Raw genomic sequence first — 22,189 nt, 5'->3', positions numbered from 1 at the left:
CATACAAATTACACAAATATAAAGGAGAAAATGCACTATACAAGTTCCTCAAAGTAAAAAGAACTACATAGTCTGTGTGTTTGGGTCCCATTTTTGTTTACAGCACCCCCCTCACCCTTCCCAAAATCACATATGCTTCTTATAGTTAGACTTCAGTATATACGAGTTCCAAACGAACCTCAATTAGAAGTGAAATGTTTGCAGTTACATCTGCAGTCTTCAAATTCTCCGGTCTATCGTCTAAATGAGGAAAGCCAGCGGAAGCCATTGTCTCTCTGGGTTTGTTCAGTAGTTATGCTGTAATTTGTAACCTCTCGGCGCGGGTCGATAGTTGGCCAGGGCTTCGTCTTATGATGGCTCGTATCCCCAGGGTAATGAATTCTGAAACACTTGCTGGCCATGACATTAAGGTAGATCCATCCTGTTGTCTTTAGGCCTACTCTTTGCCACCTACACATATTTATAAAGGGGAAATGGAGGGGGGGGGAGGGGTTCTCTATAATGCATCGTCTCCAGTCTTCACTCCCCGGATCCCTTTCAGTCAATAAGATAATGAATAAATAATGAAAGATGTACAACAGCAACCAGAGGCACCTCACATGCATCTGGAGACATTTTTAGATTAATGTCGCATGTCGGAATTTTAGATTTAGACTTCGTATCATGGTGGACTGTCAAGGGAGTTTGGTGAGAAGTTATTTACTTCTTGTTGAGTCTTTATGAATTTATGCCTTTGTGGCATAAATTCAACAAGGCACTGGAAATATTCCTTAGAGATTTTTGTCCATATTGACATGATAGCATCACGCAGCTGCTGCAGATTTGCCTGCTGCACATCCATGATGCCAATCTCCCATTCCACCACATCCCAAAGGTGCTCTATTGGATTGAGATCTGATGACTGTGGAGGCCATTTGAGTACAGTAAGCTCATGATTCCACCACCACCAGCTTGAACTGTTTATACAAGGCAGGATGGATCCATGCTTTCATGTTGTTGATGCCAAATTCTGACCCTACCATCAGAATGTCGCAGCAGAAATCGAGACTCATCAGACCAGGAAACGTTTTTCCAATCTTTTATTGTTCAATTTTAGTGAGCCTGCGTGAAGTGTAGCCTTGGTTTCCTGTTTTTGGCTGACAGGAGTGGCACCCGATGCTGTTGCCCATCCTCCTCTGGCATCAACAAGGCATTTATGTCCATTTAACTGCCGCTCACTGGATATTCACTCTTTTTCGGACCATTCTCTGTAAACCCTTAAGATGGTTGGAAAATCCCAGTAGATCAGCAGTTTCCTAAATACTCAGACCAGCCCATCTGGCACCAACAGCCATGCCACGTTCAAAGTCACTTAAATCACCTTTCTTCCCCGTTCTGATGCTTGGTTTGAACTGCAGCAGATCGTCTTGACCATGTCTACATGCCTAAGTGCATTGAGTTGCTGCCATGTGATTGGCTGATTTGAAATTTGCGTTAACAAGCAGTTGGACAGGTGTACCTTATAAAGTGGCCGGTAATTGTATATGATTGCTAGGGTTGCTGTTTAAACGTAATTGTAGCACTTTTATGATGAGCATGTTTGTAAGTTCTAAAATCTAATTTTGGATGTGTCAAATTGATGTTAGTGTAGTTATTATACATGAAGAAAGAAAATCTGTGTTAATGTAAAACATGCTTTTGTGATTATTATGTAAACTACTAATGACATTTCTCCCAAATTTAATATAAAAAAATAATTTAGAGTGCTCTTTTGGTTTAAAAACATACAAAAAACGTTGCCATGATTTTAGACCGGTTTATATTTAGCATATTGGACGCAATGTCAATGTTTTTATACATTTGTTTGGAGAAAAATGTAACTTTATATAATTAAAATATTGTTTATCGGTCATATGGTGCAAACCGCCTGTAAACTTAAAAAAAAAAAAAAACATCACAGTTAAAAAATGTCATGCCAGCTTTACAAAAATAATATTCATTAAAAATTCAAATATTCATTATGTTGATGAATACATTTTAATTGATCATTATTTAAAGACTTTAACTTAATGTCTTATTTTTTGTCATGTTTACACTGAATATTAGAAAATAAATACACTGTAAAACAATTATATGACAAAAAAGGCATAACAACAAATGTTTTTTTAATGTTATTCTTTATCTAATTTAACATGAGTCAATCAGGTTCAATCAGGTCAATCAACCAAATATTTTTAGCTATATGAAGTTTAACTTCATATTTGTTGTCAGTTTGACTGATGCTGAGTTAAAAGACTAGAAAAGTTCATTTGATTCAACTAGAAGTTTTAGGCAGCAACTTTTGTCGTTTGTTGTTGTTGTAAGGAGTTTGTTGATTTGAGACGCAAAATATGACAACACTATGAAGCTTTACACTCTTTTCCTATAAAGGTAATATGTTCCATAAAAACAATGTATAGTCTTTTTTTCTTCTCACAACTTCCTTCACAGTTCTCTAGATGTGAATGACAAAATTTTCAATTAGAAAATGTAATTTGTGGTTTCTCTATGGGCATAGTATTTAAATTACTGTTTATGTTCAATTGCTCTTAAAGTCTGCACAAACTGGAAGCTGCAACCCTTTTTTTCGGATTGTGACAGTTCCTAAACAGAATATTAAATTAGAAAACAGTGTGCATGGCTTGTTTTTTCTACAGCGAGCCGATATGATGTAGTAAGGTAACCATTTTATTCAAAGAATAATCGGGAAAAGGGTTTTAAGAGTGCTTTAACAACCTAATGCCGAGTTCAGACTGCATGGTTTTAGCCCCAATTTTGACTCGCCGACAGGTTTTGAGAAAGTTTGAGACTAGTAACTTGTTAGGTTTTCTAACAAATGTGAAAACATCTGTGTGACGCGAATACTTTGAAAATCCTCTTCACCATTGCTGTTTGTTGTCATAGCGCTGTCAAAACTGGCTGTTTGAGGGGCGTAGTTAAGTATGTTAGCCATGCCCAATACCTCTGACAGACATAATCTGAGAATTTAGCTGAAAACAAACAGAACTTTTAGAATTTGTTTTTAGATTACAAGAGCAAACACATAATTTTTTTCCTAATGACATGCACAGATTAATTATACACCACAAAACTAGCAATGTAAGCTAACAAAATCATATGGTTAGTTTAGATTTCATTTGTACTTTAAGGCTCCGAAGCATAGATTCTTTCTTCTCTGTCAGGTGTGGATAAGGGATGGCTGGGGAGGAAAGTGAACTCTATCAAGGCCGTCCGGTCTGCCAGAGGCCTCTGGGGATACACAAATCCACAATGTCCTATTATAACCCACATGGGCTGTAGGTCCTCTGCCCTACAAGCCCCTGCCAAGAGCCCAAGGGAGGCAGACTTTGGAATAGGCCAATTACTACTGACATGGTAGTCTTAAAGAGCCAGTGCCTCCTTTTCTAGCATCATGTTTAAACCTTATACTTTTCATTAAAGAGGAATGAGAAAGACTCAGAAACACACATCTGAAGGCAAAATTGAAATTATTAGACACCCTTTTTCAACACATTTTTGACACTTTTAACAACACATCTATAAAAATTGTTTTTCTTTTGTCTCTTCCATGATGACAGTACATAATGTTTTACTAGGTATTTTGCAAAATACTTTTAAAGGCTTAATTAGGTTAATTAGGCAAGTCATTTGACAATAGTGGTTTGTTCTGTATAGCCAATGGAGAAAAAAAAATCTTATGGAGGCAAAAAATATTGACCTTGTTGTTTGCAAACTAATTATGTTAATAAGTATGAGAATTATAATAAGAATAGAAGGATAAATCCTTAAAATAAAATGATAATGAACTAAAAGACATTATTGTTTTTTATTTATTTTCTTGTGCTAATTAATAAAATACCTTTATTTAAATACCAAGCAAACTGACCGTGCCAGAAAGGCTGTCAGTATGGGGGTAAGTGGTCAGCAGTACTTTAAAAAGGAACATTCGGCGGCATAATACCCTCACGTAACATTGGTTTTACACAAAAATGCAGCTGAATGTGTGCCAAGGCACAGATATTACAGTTCCCAAACTCTAGCCCTGGGCAGGTTACCCAATAACCCCGTGTTTACATTGCACCATTGATGAAATAAAAGGTTGTAATTTAGATTAATATAATTTTACATGAATGATATACTGTAATGTTATAATGTATGTATATGGAAATAAATTCTATTAGGAAATAAAATCACAACTAATAGCTCTAAAATCAATTTAAAAACAAGTAGGCAGTAAATGCAAGTATTTCTAGGCACTATGAATACAATAGGGTGGCACGGTGGCTCAGTGGTTAGCACTGTAGCCTCACAGCAAGAAGGTCATTGGTTCGAGTATTGTGTGGAGCTTGCATGTTCTCGCTGTGTTGGCATGGGTTTCCTCTGGGTGCTCCAGGGTTCCCCCACAGTTCAAAGACATGCACTATATGTGAATTGAATGACTTAAATTAGCTAGAGTGTGTGTGTGTGTGTGGCTGTGACAATGTATGGATGATTTCCTGTACCGGGTTGCAGCTGGAAGGCCATCCGCTGCGTAAAACATATGCCGGGATAGTTGGCGGCTCATTCCTCTGTGGTGATAATCAGGGACTAAGCCGAAAGAAAATGAAAGAATGCAATAGATGGCTACTATCAACAGTGTTGTCCTTTACTGACCTTTTTGTGTGAACAAATTCAGTAATTTTAAAGAAATAAATCCATTTCATGTTGCTGAAATGAACAAGAACACATTTTCTTGCTGTTTGGCTTTATTTGAATTGAATCTCAGATCGGTATAAAGAGAGGGAGCTCATTAAAAGAATAGGCACAAAGACGGATGTCACCTGTGTTCATCCAGTTTGAAGCTGGATCTTGCCACGAGCGCCGTTATGCTAATGTAGTCCAAAAAATAAAAGGAAGACGGTAAGATAAAATTCAATTAGCTAACAAAACCTGCACAATAAAACAGGAGGCTGCTATACATGCTATCTAAAGAGCAAACTGTCATTCTGCCGTGGACTTTATGAAATATGGATAGACAAAGTAATTTTTTGTATTTGTTCAGGCAGCGAAAGAACCTCAGCTAGCTTCAAGGCACATGTCCATTCGATGGCAGACGCTCTTAAAAGCAGCCTCTTAATAAATCAAGTGCACCGAAGCGTTATGCTTTAGTATGATCTCGATGTCATGTTGTGCTTCTATTTTAGGGAAACAAAATGAGGGAAATGTGAGGGAAATGCATTAGGGTGACAGGATGAGTTTTTTTTTTTTGGCTAATGTGACTCAAGGCCCTGGTTGAACCATGTTGTTTCTGCTGTGACACTGGGGTCATTTCGTGGAGTTGTGTCGGCTGTTATCAAAGCAGACAGGCCAGCCATCTTTAATGTCAGCGAGCGGCAGTGACGGCATCTCTTTGTGCCCTCACATTTCAGGCTGTACCACCCCTTACCCCATTGCCTTTACCCAACCCCATCAACAAACACTGTCTCTTCAGCCATTGTGCCATTACAAGTGAAACATCACTGTGATTTAAAAGCAAAGTGCTTCAAATTTGCATCTGCAATGTTTTGGAAAATAACTCTGTGTTTTTTTATTAGGAAAATATAGGAAGTACACTGCACATAAAGGGCTGGAGTGTTATGGTATAACTTGGAGTATGTGTAAAAAAAACTAATTTACAATGTTTATTTTGCTGGTGCACTTTGTTATTCTTTAAATATTGTTTTGGTAATCTTCAATCGGACCATTTGCTTTTGCTTTGGAGTGGCTGTCCATATTTGTTGGCTTCTAGCCTTTAGTTTGCTATGAGGGAATGATGCGCAAAAAAGCCCCGCCCTCTACTAAATGTTACGTTTCCGTTGGAAGTAAATTAGCATACTGATATGAAAGCGCCTTTCAGTTCACACAGACTTTAATTATGTATTTAATATATACAAAATAGTAGTAGTTATATGTCATTAAAGTTGCATTTTTAATGGGGGATGTGGAGTAAATCATATTATACTAACGTTAGTAAAGTATTTTAAGTTACCTGTGATAGTCACCAGAGATCTAGCTCAAGCAGATTGCTGGAGAACTACAAATCTGCCAGCAAAAAAAAAAAACTACAAGGTCCAGTCATGCAACACACACCTGCTCCAAGTCTCCATTGATTAGAGTCACACAACTGAAGCTGCTCCTGGACTGATTGCTAGACTATTTATACACCACACAAACACACAGAAGTTGCTGAGTCTTGTTAAACTGTATGGTGAACATTACGATGTGTTTCCTTGTCTTGCCTTGACTTGTCTTTGATCTTGTGCCTTGTTTTGTTTACTTATGCTGTCTGCTGCCTACCTTTTGACCATCTGCCTGTTTTATCGACTATGACTCCGGATTTCCTGTATACATGTGTTTGACCCTGTGTTGATCGTTGATTGCCTGCAGTGCTTAATTTGAGAATTGCGAGGTCCCAGAACAGATCGGGGTAATGGATCTGGCATGTTACCCAAGGATGTCATGCACGAAAGTGGATAGCGGGGCATTGAATGGTGGAGGGGTGTCGCGGACGTAAGTTAGGAGCCATGACGGGGGTGTGGTTGACGAGGACGAAAGTGAAGAGGGTTGGGGAGTCGTGGCAGAAAGTGAAAATTACAAGCGGACTGGGGAGGAGGACGGTTAAGGAGAGGGATCAGTAAAATGAGGTGCCGCATCAGACTTCAGAGATGCCGGATCTGGCGTGTTCTTGCTTGACCATTCTGTTCAATAAAACCTGCATTTGGATCCGCGCCTTGTTGTCAGTGTCCTGTTCACGTTACAGTACCAAAGTGATTACTTTTGAAATGTAATCTTATTTGTTTATTTTAGACATTATTGTGATTGGTAATTAAATTGAGTTGACTGGAAATATTCTTCAAAGATGCAGTTACTGCAGGTTTGTCGGCTGCACATTCATAATGAAAATCTCCCTTTCCACCACAACCCAAAGGCGCTCCATTGGATTGAGGATCTAGTGACTGTGGAGGCCATTTGAGTACAGTGAACTCATTGTTATGTTCAAGAAACCAGTCTGAGATGCTTCAGACTTCATGACATGGTGCATTATCCTGCAGGAAGAAGCCATCAAAAGATGCGTACACTGTAGTCATAAAGGGATGGACATGGTCAGCAACATTACTCAGGTAGGCTGTGGCATTGACATGATGCTCAATAGGTACTAATGGGCCCAAAGTGTGCCAAGAAACTATTCCCCAAACCATTACACCACCCCCAGCAGCCTGAACTTTTGATACTAGGCAGGATGGATCCATGCTTTCATGTTGTTGATGCCAAATTCTGACCCTACCATCCGAATGTCACAGCAGAAATTGAGACTCAGGCCAGGTGACATCTTCTATTGTTCAATTTCGGCGAGCTTGTGCAAATTGTAGCCTCAGTTTCCTGTTCTTAGCTGACAGGAGTGGCACATGGTATGGTCTTCTGCTGCTGTAACCCATCCGCCTCAAGGTTTGAATGTTGTGCATTCAGAGATGCTCTTGTGCAGACTTCGGTTGTAGTGAGTGCTTATTTGAGTTATTGTTGCCTTTCTATCAGCTCTAATCAGTCTGGCCATTCTCCTTTGACCTCTGGCATCAACAAGGCATTTGCGCCAACAGAACTGCCGCTCACTGGATACTTTCTGATATTTTCTATATGGTTGTGCATGAAAATCAGCAGTAGATCAGCAGTTTCTGAAACACTCAGACCAGCCTGTCTGACACTAACAACCATGCCACGTTCTATGTGACTTAAATCACCTTTCTTCCCCATTTTGATGCTCGGTTTGAACTGAAGCAGATCGTATCTACATGCCTAAATGCATTGAGTTGCTTTCATGTGATTGGCTAATTGGAAATTCGCGTTTCGAGTTTGATAGATTTAAAAATACACCAAATGATTTTTAAATCGCCTTGAAAAAAATCACAAAGTGAGGTGAATCGATATTTTTCTCCCACTCTCACTGTTCACATATGATCTTATGGCAATTTACCAGTGGTTTTTCTGGAAAAGTCAGTATATGTGAAAAGGCCTGTTGTCACTTTGCTGTTCACTCTGTTCAGCTGTTTTGACACCCGAAGCCCAAAATAGTCTTTACATAGCACTAATTAACAGCATTGCATCGTCTGGGATTCGCTCAATAAGGACATGTCTCAGCATATTTGGCCCACTCACTGGTTTTTGCTTCATTCCTACAAACAGGATTATGCAACAAAAAGTATATAAGGACATTACGGGATTAAAATCTCACATGGATTAGTAGAGCAGATGGCTCTTGATCACTGCTTGTTACATGTTATTACTGTTATGACATCCACCGTGATGCTAATCACTCAATACATTGCATAATTCTCGACTAAACTTTGCCACCAACACAGATAATAATGACTTAAGGAGGAAAGATTTACTGTAACTACAACAAAGGCTTAAATATCAGCACTTTTGTCGGTCAGTTTACCTGTTAATCAATCTCCCTGTGAGAGGTCAGTTGAGTCAACAAAGCCATTACCATAGTGTAAAAACACAAAACTATATGTTCAAATCAGTTCTTCATTTGAGATAGATGAGCAATTAGTTTATTGTATGTACTAAAATAGGTTAATGTGCTTTAATGTAAAAAAAAAAAACTCACCATTTACTCACTTTTGCTATAATTAGTCATTGACATCCCATAGGAACAAAAAAGGCTTTGTAAGTTATTGGCTGCTTTTTCCCTAACATTTTTCAAAGTATCTTGATTTGTGTTCAGCAGAAGAATGAAACTCAAACAGGTCTGGCACAATTTTCATTTGTGGGTGAACTATCCCTTTAATGGTGGAACTCGCAGCTACCATAGCAACTAACTAGCTGGTCTCCACTGTTTTCTGCTCTGCAGATACTGCATGCTGCATACTGCATTGCTCAAACCACATTGGTTAAATTGTCGTCAGTGATGTCACATTGGTGTTGGAATTGTAAACTATTTATTAAAAACTGAAAGATTGAAGTATTGTCAGATTATTTGTGTAAACGGGTGTAAATTACCGCCCTTTTTTCAATATTTATTTCTGTTGTTATTTACTCAATAATATCATTATCGTTGAATGAGCTTGATTAGCTGGTTTCTGTGTGCTTAATTGAGGTTTAAACTAAAATATGCAGGACACCGGCCCTCCAGGTTTGAGTTTGGACACCCCTGATCTCTTAGACTCCAGTTCTCTGACAATATACTTAATAGAATTTTACCATATTTATTTCAAACATGCACTGTTTTAAAAAATGTTTTACACTTACAATTCCGACGCAATCTCACAACAATTTGTTACATTTTGATTTAGGGGCTAATTCGTGTAAGTTTTTACGATCTTATTCATACAATTTACAATGGTTTACTCATCAGCCAATGATGGTTGGGGTTAGGGGTGGGGTTGGGTGCCACGCCTCCTTTTTAAAATCGTACATTTTCCTACGACTGAACTCTTACAAATTCATACAAATTAGCCACTAAACTGACAAAACATAAAATACTTACGTTTCCTCGGGAGAACAGGCTGTGTAAATCTCATTCTTGAAGTGCAGATGATCACAGAGAGCTGAACAGATCTTTTAATCTCAGTTGCTTTGCGCAAGTCCTGTCAATCTAAGTGCATGGTTCAGAGGGACATGTCCGAATCCACTTTTGCTATTTAAATGATGGGAAAAACAGTTGGCGTGCCCAGCGCATTGTCTAAAACAGTTGTGCTTATTCTCTTAAGGAGTTATGGGTGTGTTTTGGCCATAATGAGAATTAAACCAATCAAAGTCGCACCCGCCATTCCCTGTAAAGCCCTCGCACTAGAGTTTTTTGTCATATGGCACATAAAACAAGGTAGGATAAAACAAGATGATTCAATATTAATAAATCGAATGATTGCTCCATATTTAAAATATCTGTAAAGAGAGATTGATTTGATCTTCTATTGATCTCACGCAACTAGGCATGTGCAGGTATAAGATTCTGACAGTATGATAATCTCGGGTAAAAATATCACCATATTGTGATTACTGCTCTAAAATATATTATTTTTAAATGTCTGGGTAAAAAACTAAAACTTTTCCCCTTTGAACACAGAGAAACATTTAAAATATTTTTGAGCAGTAAACATGTCAGGCTAAATAATTCAAATGACTTCTTCTGTCATCAACTTTGGATATCTTTTCTGCTGGAGATATTGTTGTTCTAAAAAACAAACAAAAAAATGTACATAAAAAAATCTTACATATACCATAGGAGCAGTATATTAACCTTTTGGTGGTTTTAAAAGCTTGATTTTTTTTTCCAAACTGTGGAATACCTTGAAAACGGTTATCATCCCATGCCTACACGCAATCAAGTGATGTGATTTCACAGTTTGCGTTTCAGGTCTTTTGCATTTGTGTGCGTATAAATAGACGTCTATGGTGCAAAACATGTCATATGACCCAGACTTAGAAGTAACTTGTGATTGTGCAATGGCTATTTTGCTATTTATATGGCAGCCGTTGTAAGCGAAAATTTTTTTTATCTGTTTGTGTGCAAAGTTAAAGGGTGTCCTATGGTACCGGATTCTACACTCTCAGAAATAAAGGTACGCGAGCTGTCACTGGGGTGGAACCTTTCCAAAAGGTACAAATTTGTACTTAAAGCGTCCGTATAGGTACCTCGAAAGTATATATTAGTACCTACAAAATTTAAGAGAAACACTTGTGTACTTTTTAGGTATAATATGTACCCTTGAGGTATTAATATGGACCTTTTAGTTACAAATTTGTACCTTTTGATAAAAGTACCAGCCTAGTGACAACTCGCATACCTTTATTTCTGAGAGTGTATCAAAGCCCCCTGGGGAGAAAAAGGCATGGGAGGATGTTTCGGTTTTTATATTTGATTAGACAATATATATTTTTTTTACATTTGAATCTTTTATTTATCTATTTTTAAATTTATAGCTTTTTCTGTGCTGCTGTGCATCCCTGTGTGTCTAATAAGCATGTGTACATGTACGCGCATATTTGACCTGCCTATCACTAACGCACTCTTTAAATACCCCCAAAAACTGTGCAATTACTTTAGATTAGCTTTTAGTTGGTCAATGAAAGGGTTATTTCAGTTAATAACAACACGTCAAAAACAAAAAAAAGCATGATCATGGCTGCACAAATAGATGCAAAAGCATTTGCTATTTAAACATCATGATATGGGGCTGATCTCTACGGCTTTTATTATGTCCTCAAATGATTCTTGTACTTGCATTGTTAGTTCATGATGAATATTTTAGTCAGCTTAATAAATGGAGCCTTATTGTACAGTGCTCCAATTACCCTATAATGTATTCTATCCAGCGAACGCACACACTTTTTGACCAGTTATTAAGTGTGCTTTTTATATAGATATCTTGTTTGAATATTGACATATAATAAATTCTCAACAGATCTTTTCATCTCCTCCTGATCACATTTCAATCACAGGGAAGACTGAAATACAATCCAATGTCACACAGTCTGCCACAGCAATTACAGTCAGTTTATACTAATCACACTAATCATGGGTCTTTTCATCATCAAGACAAAATGACGGCACCGCTATCAATCCACAATGGCAATACAGAGCCATAGGTCCAATTTGACCTTGGGTGAAGGATGTGGCGTTTTGTCGCTTGATGAACACGGCAGCTAAAATTAGCACACTTGCTTGGCCAAGGCTTCAATTAAGGCAAGCAGAGACGATTTCATGACTGCATCTTCAGTGTCTGAGAGCAAGAAAGGAAAAAGACAGGAAACGGATATACTAGCACACAGAAACGCAGAGATCTCTTTTACCACAGGCGTTCCTCTCCTCAGTGTTTTCTGATCTATGTTTGCATGCCTGCGGGTCCAGCATTCGCTACGGTATATCTTATTATGATTTTTTTCTCACCCACAGTACATGAGAAATGTGGAGTCTAGAGGTTTATTAGCATTATTCTCTAATGCATTGGATGCACTAGAGATGCACTAAATCCACTTCAGCTTACTTTTTTAAGCATCACAGAGCCAAGCATTAATATTTATGATATATTTTCACAAATGGTTTTAGAATGCAGTTGGATATGGAAATGCAGATTTTGATTTCGGGGTGAATTTTGATGATATTGCCAAATGTATTGACGGTGATTTATGATAAAATAGATGTATTGTATGTAGGAATGTAACGAATTACCTGACTTACGATTCAATACAATTAACTTTACTAATCTCACGATTTAGTCAGGATTTTTTTAACAAATTTATTTAAAAACAAATTTAAGGTGAAGACCCTTTCGTTTTTTTTTTTTTTTTATAAATGGGTGGTCCAGAGTGTATATTTTAAGGCTTGTTTGTTATTAGGGGGTGCAAAGCAATGTGCGCTTATGCTTCATTTGTTAAAAAAAATCCTGTTATTTTTTCATATACCTTACTTTGATTATATACAGCTGCTCTGCTTACATGAAAACAACTGTCATCTTTCCTAGTTCCTCTGAAAGTCTGCCCTCTAGAGGCTCTGATTGGTCAGCTAACATAATGTGCTGTGATTCGCAGATCGGCTTTATGTCACTAGGAAATGTATCTACTATAACAGTGCATCTGGCCATGCCCTTTTGCTGCATGGGATGTATGCTCATAGCCTGAAGGGTTTATGACATCATTAACCATGATGTATTTTTTTTTTTTTTGTAGTCCCCAAACTTCGTATCTATAGGCTTTGCTTAGCTAACGCTGTAAAAGCCAATGTCTCCCTTTGCATTGAACTTTGAGCGTCTTACATTCAGAGATGTTGTTTATGCTCACACAGCTACATTACACGTCAACTAAAGTTTAAAATATGATATCGTAGTGGACCACCCTTTTAAATGCTGCACATTTTTTGCAAAATAATATATTTTCTGCCATAACTAAATTGCTATTTTAAAAATAAAATAAAAAACAAAACAAATGCAATAATACAAACTAAAGAAGACCCATTAAAATAAACAGACTAAAACTGTGGCTGTGCTAGGATTTGTATTTTTAAAAAGAAATATCAGCATATCAATGTTTTCTGGCATAAGCTGTCTTTGCAAATTTACGATATCCCCTGCTGATGAGAAAACTCTTTCTCTGGGGACTGAGATGGCTGGTGTGGAGAGGAAAGCCTTTCCTAAACCATAGAGCAGTGTGTACAGAGGTGGTCAATAGGCCATAAATATCAGCGTAATACACTTAAGAAGAGATAATCTTAAACATTTTTAAATATTTAGTAATAAGCAAGTTATTAAAATATGCATAAATTAATTTGAAAAGGAGAGGGTAAAGTAATCTAATACCTGGTTCTGTAACAGAACACTTTTCTCTTTCTGTGTGAAAATCTTCACATTTTCGCTATGTAAACATTGAAGCACCGTGTGATCTCTGTAGCACTTGTCGGAGCAAACGGAGCTGCAAATCATACAGTCCGCGTTTTTTTTTTTTTTTTTTTTTCGCATGTAGATATCTGTGACGGTAGTTTTTCACTGTGCTGACGGTTTATTTGCATCATATCTATTGTTCTGTTACTGTAAATAAACGTCTTTTTGCAGTATTTTTCACAAAGTTTGTGTTTGTCTGGCGCACTTCACCGCTATCATTTTAGTCTGCCGCTCCACCTCTTGATCACCACTGATGTTCTGGTAAAGCGAGGTTGCGCCTGTAAACACAGCGCCTGCTCTGTTAAAAAAATAGTATCTCGATTCATTCAACATTTTAACCGGTTTGAATCGTTTCATAATTGAATCAATTTTCAGCTGACTTACAGTGAATTGTTACATCCCTACTTTTATGTATTCATCCTAATTGCATACACTTAAAAAATAGTTTTTGCTGGTTGTTCAAACTACTATATAAAATGAACTAAATCAACACAATTCTTGAGTTTTTATTTTGGGACAACTTAAATGTTTTTGTTCAATCCACTTAAATTTGTAAAAACAGTTAAGGTTAAGACTCGAGACTTACTTGTTACTTACTCCCACCTCTGCTAAATACTCTAGTTACAGTATAAGACACTTTACTATAGGATGTTTCAAAAACATAGTATTTGTTTTCATGAAGCGAACAGGGCATTTATTAAAAGTAGTATTGAAACAGGTCGTAACTGACTTGTCCACTTTGCTGATTAACCGGCATGAGGCTGTTGGCTCAGTTGCAAATACCAATAACCTTGTCCAGAGGTCTTCAATTAACAGACTGCAGTCCAGATCCAGACTAAGATTGACTCCGTCCAGACTGCAAATCTTTTATCTCACATTTAAACAGCATCTATTCATAGTAAAAGGAAAATAAGTATGGGGTTCAAATGGTTGCCAACTCCACAGACAATAATTTGGATCATATTGTGTCTATTTTGGTTGGAAATTAAAAAGAGCTCAACAAAAAAAGGCACTCTGTGTAATTTAATAATTTAATAATAATAATTTTAATGCATCTTAAACATTGGCTTTACTCACCATAAAACCCGAGAAGTTCTCTGGATTTTAACATTTTTCAAAACATTTGAGGTAATCGAAGTACAAAAGTCACCCAAATATTTTACACTGTTCTACTAGTTTTTAGATATTTTAACCCATTTATGCCTATTTAAAAAAATATTTTAATGCATGTAGCCATGTTAAGGGTGTCGTGTATGAACATGTTTTGCATTCATTTTTTCCAGGTTTTTAATTTTTTTTCAAGAAAATCATAATATACGGCAACTATAGTTATTGGTGGGCAAATATGTTGAACCCTTTAATGTAAAATTTGTATAGCAGGAGAACATTTGGCATTCTAACTCAAAGCAACTGCTTTCAAAAGATCAGTTCGTATTTATAAACACCCCATGAAAATCATATAATTTCATAAATATAAAAGCACAAAGAACTAATCACACTAACATACACTCGTTTCCCCAACAGACTACTGTGTGTCAAAAAGACAAATGGAAAAGTCAAAAAGTAAAATAAATGCTGGTATAAATACACAAAAGTAAACAAAACAAGCATTTTCAGTAAATTTCACTACAGACTTGTAGACATCCCATAGAAATAGTCAAACAGTTTAGTAATAAGTAACGCTGCTGATTCTGTTTGAGAAGTTGTTAAATGATCCTGATGAGCCAAGATTTTGAGAGATTAATTGAGTTTTCAGTTCCTATGACCATGTTCACACGTACACAGGTTTGTTTGTAAACGAAAACATTTTTTCTCAATTATCTAAAAACCACAGACCCTGACAAGGATTTCAGTGACCTGATAATGCATTTTTTTGTATAGAAAAAAAGCTGCAATTTTGACAAAACCCTCCGTTCGCTTAGCACTTAAACTCTGCTCCAGTGTTAGTTTTACTCTTTGTAGAAGTGGGACCAGTGAGTGAAGTTTTATTTTGGGATTTTGCTGTGTGTCAAATTGTGCATCAAAACAGGCTACTTTAAGCAAATATATCAATTAAATTATGTTATGTTGAGATGGTGTATTATGAAAGTAAAAATCCAACAAGACCAATAACCTTGATTTATTAATTAATAACACATTATTTCATAATTCACCATGATTTATGTACTTGCAAGGTATTTTTCTGCGGCAAATAGTTGTTGTTTAAACTTTTGACAAAGTTAACCAAAAAACTATAGATTTCTTGAAGGATTTGTTTTGTTTGAGCGGACACCTTCATGGTTATGTTAATATACATTTGTGAACAAAAAATTATTTTTAGTAACATGAGTATTGCCATTTTTGAGAGGGTTTGACTCCATTTTGCATCCTGGAATTAAGGCCTCATGTGACAGGAAGTAAATCAGTTCCTTTTTTATCTTTTATTTGGTTGTTTGCCTGCAGGTCATTGAGAAATTAAACATTGAAAATTACCTTTAAAAGGAAAATGGCAGCTGTGAACTTCAGCAATAGTTGCTGGTGGGCTTAAATGGGTTAATGAAAGAAATCTTACATATTGTGCCAAAAATATTCCTGAATTTTTTAAATAAATATATCAAGGCTGCCACATTTAAAGTAAATGTGAAAATTAATGTTTCCATTTCACAACATAGTTTTTATTTGTGCGTGTAGCTTTAGACTTCTATAGGCAGCTTTCAGTACTCTTAACTGATTAAAGTGTTTTAATATTGTACAGGACAATGCAATTAAAATGAATACGCTTATTCAGCAGGCGCACAACATCATAAGATGTTATTGGGTTAGATTTAGGTTGTGATGTCGGATGACCAAAACTCTAGCCAGTGTCTAAGGACAACATTATTTTGATGTCCAATAACATAGTTGATATTTGGTTTATTTTAGGTTGTGTTGGAAAGTGACCAATATCCAATGTCTTGAATCAACGTCATTTTGACATCAAATAATGACATTATTCATCAGGTATGGCAACCAAAATGCAAAGTCTCATAGACATCATAGTGGTAACATCCACACAACGTGAAGCTGTAACATCATTAGATGTTGATATTTGGTTGTTTTCAGGTTTTGTTTTTTGGGAAGTGACCAAAATACGACGTCTGTCTGACTCAATATACAAAATCCCTTGACGTTGGGGTACAACGTCAATCTGATCTCTAGCTGATGTCCTGCTAGGAAGTTTTCTGCTTAGTAAACTGATTATTCAATTTCCCTATGCAGACATAGAGTATATAATAATTGTGATGTATTTAACTGACATGATATTCTATTAATAATGAAGATGCTTATGTACGTTTTGTTTGCAGTAAAAAAGTAAAGGATTATGACATCGTCCTGTTGGTGGACCAAAAAAACAGAAAAAAAAAACATCTGCGCTCTGTTCTGCAGCTCCTCTCGATGTTGCTCAGTTGTGTTGTTAATGTTCCAGCACGCTGACAGCAGATGTGAGAACGCTGACGCAGACAGCTGTGTGGAGAAATAAAAATAAACATGCCGAAGAGAGATGCCATTAAAGATCATTCAACGTCAGTCAACTTCATTCTTTGAGTTCGTAACTCAAAGCTCCATTCAGCCAAATGATCAAAACATCAAAGCTTCTTTTATTAGAGTGTACTGAATAAGTCCATTGCCAAAGATATATATATATTTATATTATGTCCACAGTCTAAAAAAGCACTCTAAAGGTTGCCTGGAGGAATTTGTATTCTTCTAATCTTCTATTGTATTGTATGATTGTTTGTTCAGGACAAGAATATAAAGATCTTTCCCTTTTACTGCTACTCTGTTAAACACTGAATATAGCTGGAGGATATCCATACTAAACCAAAGTATATGGGAGTTAACTGGACAAATTACATGGCATTGCTTATTTCAATAAACTGCAAATTAAAACGCTATAATCAAGACAAATTCTTGTGTAAACAGAAATTGCTATTAAAAGCAACAGAAAATCCAAAGAATTCATATTTATGTATGTATTTAAGGGCTTAATTAGATTAATTTGGCAGGTTACGGTAATTAGACAAGTTATTGTATAATGATGGTTTGTTCTGTAGACCATCAAAAATATATATAGCTTGAAGAGGCTAATAAAATTGACCTTAAAATGTTTTTTAAAAAAATTAATTCTTTTATTCTATCCAAAATAAACCAAATAAGACTTTCTCCAGAAGAAAAAAATATTATCAGACATACTGTGAAAATTTCCTGAATCTGGTAAACATCATTTAGAAAATATTTAAAAAAGAAAAAAAATAAATAAATAAATCAAAGGGGGGCTAATAATTCAACTGTACAAGTAAATGCATGCTTTTTTTGTAACAGTGCTCAATCTTTACAAAATCTCTTCACCAGGAAAGAGGAAGACTATATTGATAAAAGTGTATTGATGAGCTCATTGATGATTTGTCGTTTACTGAGTAAAATATCAATATGGAAGCAGCAAAGTCTTAATAGGCCAATGTAAAACACACATCAGCATTGGCAGTCAAGTCCATTAGATTTGAACACACTTGTCAATCAGCAACTGTTTAAAATAAATAAATTAATTAAATTATTAAATAAACAATTGATTGAATGAATGATTAAATGAATAATTGAATAAATAAAATGTAGGAATGAATGAATGAATGAACATTATTATAGATGTGAGGGGACCCCAACAAAATTAAATGATAAACTAAAAATATTTTGCTTAATAAACATTGTAAACAATGTACACTGTACATTGTACTCGTGATTGTAGCCTACTCTATTTATTTCTTTATTCACACACACACACTAATAATTTAATCATACAACTTCTTTTATTATGTTTGATTTGTACATCTTTATTTGTTTTAATGTAGTGATTTATTTATTTTAGTTAAATAATGCAGGCTTTTTGTATTAATCGATAGTCATTATTATTTTGTTTTAGTCTATTTGTTTATTTATATTTACTTAATGTTTGATTTCATTATTTACATTGCATCATTTATTTATTTATTTATTTTATTTTTTTTTATATTTTTACGGATCCTCTATAGTTCTTCGAGACCTCCAGGGGGGTCGCTTAACTCGAGTTTGAAACCCTCTGCTTTTAGCATTAAATATGTGCACTATGTAAAATAAGTGTATATATAAAGCACTAATTTTAGCTGAAACATTCTCTCATCTGTCTTGTGCCGTATAATGTGTTGTAGGGGTGTTGTTCGAGTGGACGTCAGCCTGCAGGATGTGGATATTGACCAGTGCTCTGCAGACGGCTGGTTTGCAGGAACACACAGGTGTAACATCACCACTATGGAGGTGAGTCCTTTTTAAATCTCCACTGACACACAGTTTAAATGGAAATAGTTTTACTTGTTAGTTACATTCCAGGGGTATCATTTATGAATGTGGCATACACACAAAACAGGGGCGGTGTGTACACCACTTAGCGCACAAAAGTCATATATGAAAAACAAATTTGATGGGAGAATGTGGTCAGCTGTAAATAAACTGCAAGTGAATATATTTAACTTAAATATTGACTTAATTAAGCCACTTTAAATCATCATATGAGCCATAATCATTAATACACAAATGAATAATTGATATTCAAAAAAATGTAATATTAAATAATAATATTTTAGGAAGGTTCCAATGTGTGGTTTTTTTTGGTAAAAAAGAAGTACATTTGGATTTATTGACCAAATAAAAATTCAGATCTTAAAATGTGTGTATCAAGTCTTACATTTATTTTTATATGTATTTCAAATATATTATAGATAATAGGTCAGAAAAGGCAGTTTAAAATAGATATTAAGGGTTTACTTTGACATAATTTGCACCCTACTCGTGAAAGCGTTTGCCCCCAGGCTTGATTACTGCCACACCTGTTCACAATCAAGAAATCCCTTAAATAGTGTGTGTGCGTGTGCGTGCGTGCGTGCGTGCGTGTGCGTGCGTGCGTGCGTGCGCGTGTGTGCTTGTGTGTGCGCGTGTATGTGTGTACAGTAAGGTTATTTGGATTTTTTCAAATAGTTTGTCGACACCTTTAATGACTAAATCCATCTGTTGATGCAATATAAGTTTGTCAAGTATATAGCTGCATCTCAAATGGCAAACGATGCACTCATGCACTATGTATTTTATATTATACATATATGCTGTTGAGTGTGTAAGTGCATATGTAGTGTCGTCCCAAATGGAGCCGACACTAAGGTTTTTTTTTACTAAGCAAAAATTCAAAACGCGGTTTGTTTGGCATATGTGAAACCACTAATCGCGCTCGGATCTGCGCCAAAAAAATCACTCCAAATCGCCTGAATGAGGTGGTCTCGGCTTGATTGAATGGAACTCTGGAACGGATCGATTTTAGTGAGAAAGCAATGCGATCCGAGCCCACTTATATCACAGTGTATTATGGATATGTAATAGGAATAAGTCTATATGAAGAGAGAATTTTGAGTAAGAAATGCACAGACTCCTGGATGCCCGCAAACGAGTGATAATCTCCCGGAAATCGACGTCTCCCTCCCAGTCCTCAAATACGTCGTGCACCCTTCTCTCCCTTCCCCACCGCATCCCTCCTCGCTCTTCAGACACATCACGCGCACCCTGTCAAACACCACTAAACCACCACCCCTCGACAGCTGAGCAGGACTCTACAAAATAAATCGTGAAACTGACCAATGTGAGTAGACTTTACTCATGCATCTGTGACTTGTTTTAGCTCTTTTGGTCCGTTTAGAAACTCTGCAGTGTGAAAGCGAACCGCACCAAGAGCAAAGAGCAACGCTGTAACAATTTGAATACCTGTTTCGGAACAACTGAATGGATTCACAGGCGTGAAGGCACCCTCACATTCTGATTTCCACTCTTGATTCATGGTATTCATCCTGCTGTTATTTTGAATAACAAAATACTTTTATTTGATGTCTTTGACCTTCTGCCTCAACAGTGAATGATTCTGCAGTGTCTTAATGCTGTTAAACTGATGCTCGGAGAATTCCAGTTATAAAGAGAATAGATTTTTAAGGTCTGGCTCCTTCATAATGGATGTGATGTAATAGATTGCACAGGGAGCACTGAATAATTGAGAAAGCTCTTTGTGTGCTCGGCCTCCTGATGGACACTGCACAGTATGTATGTGTGTGTGTGTGTGTGACACATTCGAGCATACCGCACATAGCGACACAGCATCTTCATTTTATTATGCAATTGAATTGTGACCTCTGTCATAATAGCTTCCGTTCACCCCTCGTATAGCACAGGTCTGATGCAAGCTATAAATAGAGCTCAAAACTGCAATGCAATCAGGAGTTTTGTTGTAATTTAATATAGCTGCAGCGTCTCTAGTATGCAAAAAAAAAAAAAAGCTGTAATTCGCGCTCATTATCTCAGATGTCTATTGCTGAGACTGCAGCCCACATGCCATTGATCCTATTTACACCGAACCAGAGATTCCCTGCTTCATCAGGCCAAGAATGCCATTAATGAAGACTTCCGGAATGTGGAATCTGATACTCCACATGCATTTAGACATTGCGGTTGATACTGAAACATCCTACTATGCATTATGGAGTTAATGATGTGAACAAACTCTCATTTTCAGTTTAAATGAGGCCATTTGATGATTATTAAAGGTCCCATGAAATTAAAATAAAGTTTTTTTCTAAATGTTAGTATCAGTATTGTTAGTTTTTAGGAAATTTATATGCTAGTGTGCTCCAAAACAGTGAAACAATTTACTTTTAGAAGATATAAAACTGATATAAACATGTAAGGCTTGCAGTTCGTCACTCCCACCTAAATGGAACGTTTTAAATTCACGTCATCTCATACTTCAGTTTCTTATCAAATCATGAGCAATCAAATGCTCTCTACTATCTGACATGCCCTGCCCCCTTCAAGACGCTTTACATTTGATTCGCTTGAGCTCAAACACTCTCACTGTCAGAGCTCTGATTACAGTTTTTCTTGATTGCTTTGATGCAGCCGTCAACTGAAGCTCCATATTTTCAAAACAGTTAACACACAGGCCTAACAGCGGCACTCATGTTCAAAATGACACATTTTGCTTGCAAAACGCACATAGTGTGTTAAAACATTTAAATATGCAACAAAAGCTAGTTTTACCTTTAAAGAACACAACTTGAAAGCAAGTATATGAGCTCTTTCAATTAATCATTTCACAATGGACAACAAAATACAAAATACCGAGCTCAAAATACAGTGAATCAGTGCGCCATTTCTTGCCATTGTAGCCTATTGCCAATGCCATTTGTTGTCTTTCTATTTGGGCTGTCAAATTAGTTTTTTTTGCAAAGAATTGGCTCCAGATTAAGACATGATTTGATAAAATTTATATTGAGTTCATGACATTTTTCAAACTGTGGCTGAAAACTGAAATACTGTAAAAAACAAAACAAAAAAAAAAAAAAACTGACAAATAAACATACTTCCTGGGACGTGTTTCACGATCTCCAGAAATGTATATAGGGGTACGTATCAATAATGAGCCTGGGTGGGTTTTCTGCAAAGGTCGAATACAAATGTTGTTTATTTGCTATTAGCCCACTACCAACTTTGCCCCAGGCCATGCCTCTTAGCTATGATGCTTCACCAACCAAGTCTATTTGATTCAAGAGAGTTCTTATCAGCAACTATCAGGTTTAAAATGAAACCCCATGCTGACTGGCTTGAAATACTGAACGACATGGAATGGAACGGTTAAGCGAAAAGAACCATTCGGCCGACCTGATTGGTGATGATTTCTGTGGCTAGAGTCATAC

General features: G+C 36.4%; 1 protein-coding gene and 1 long non-coding RNA gene across 4 annotated transcripts in view; one reads left to right on the top strand and one right to left on the bottom strand.

The window, feature by feature from the left end:
- The window catches only part of gpr158a (G protein-coupled receptor 158a), a 741,191-nt gene that overhangs the window by 5,076 nt on the left and 713,926 nt on the right, over nucleotides 1-22,189 (top strand). For all 3 annotated transcript variants that reach the window (XR_012399680.1, XM_005162535.5, XM_005162534.5), the window contains exon 2: nucleotides 18,614-18,719. Coding sequence is in view for 2 of the 3 variants with exons in the window: in XM_005162535.5 (XP_005162592.1) it covers nucleotides 18,614-18,719 (106 nt within the window). In the remaining variant the exon portion in view is untranslated. The remainder of the gene's footprint in view (nucleotides 1-18,613; nucleotides 18,720-22,189) is intronic.
- LOC141380815 (uncharacterized) overlaps nucleotides 1-22,189 on the bottom strand; it is a 54,397-nt gene that overhangs the window by 15,351 nt on the left and 16,857 nt on the right. The window lies entirely within an intron of this gene.

This window comes from Danio rerio, chromosome 24 (genome assembly GCF_049306965.1).
Source record: "Danio rerio strain Tuebingen ecotype United States chromosome 24, GRCz12tu, whole genome shotgun sequence".
Taxonomy (NCBI): Eukaryota; Metazoa; Chordata; class Actinopteri; order Cypriniformes; family Danionidae; genus Danio; species Danio rerio.
Note: the sequence above shows the minus strand (reverse complement) of the source record. Positions and strands in the feature narration are given on the sequence as shown.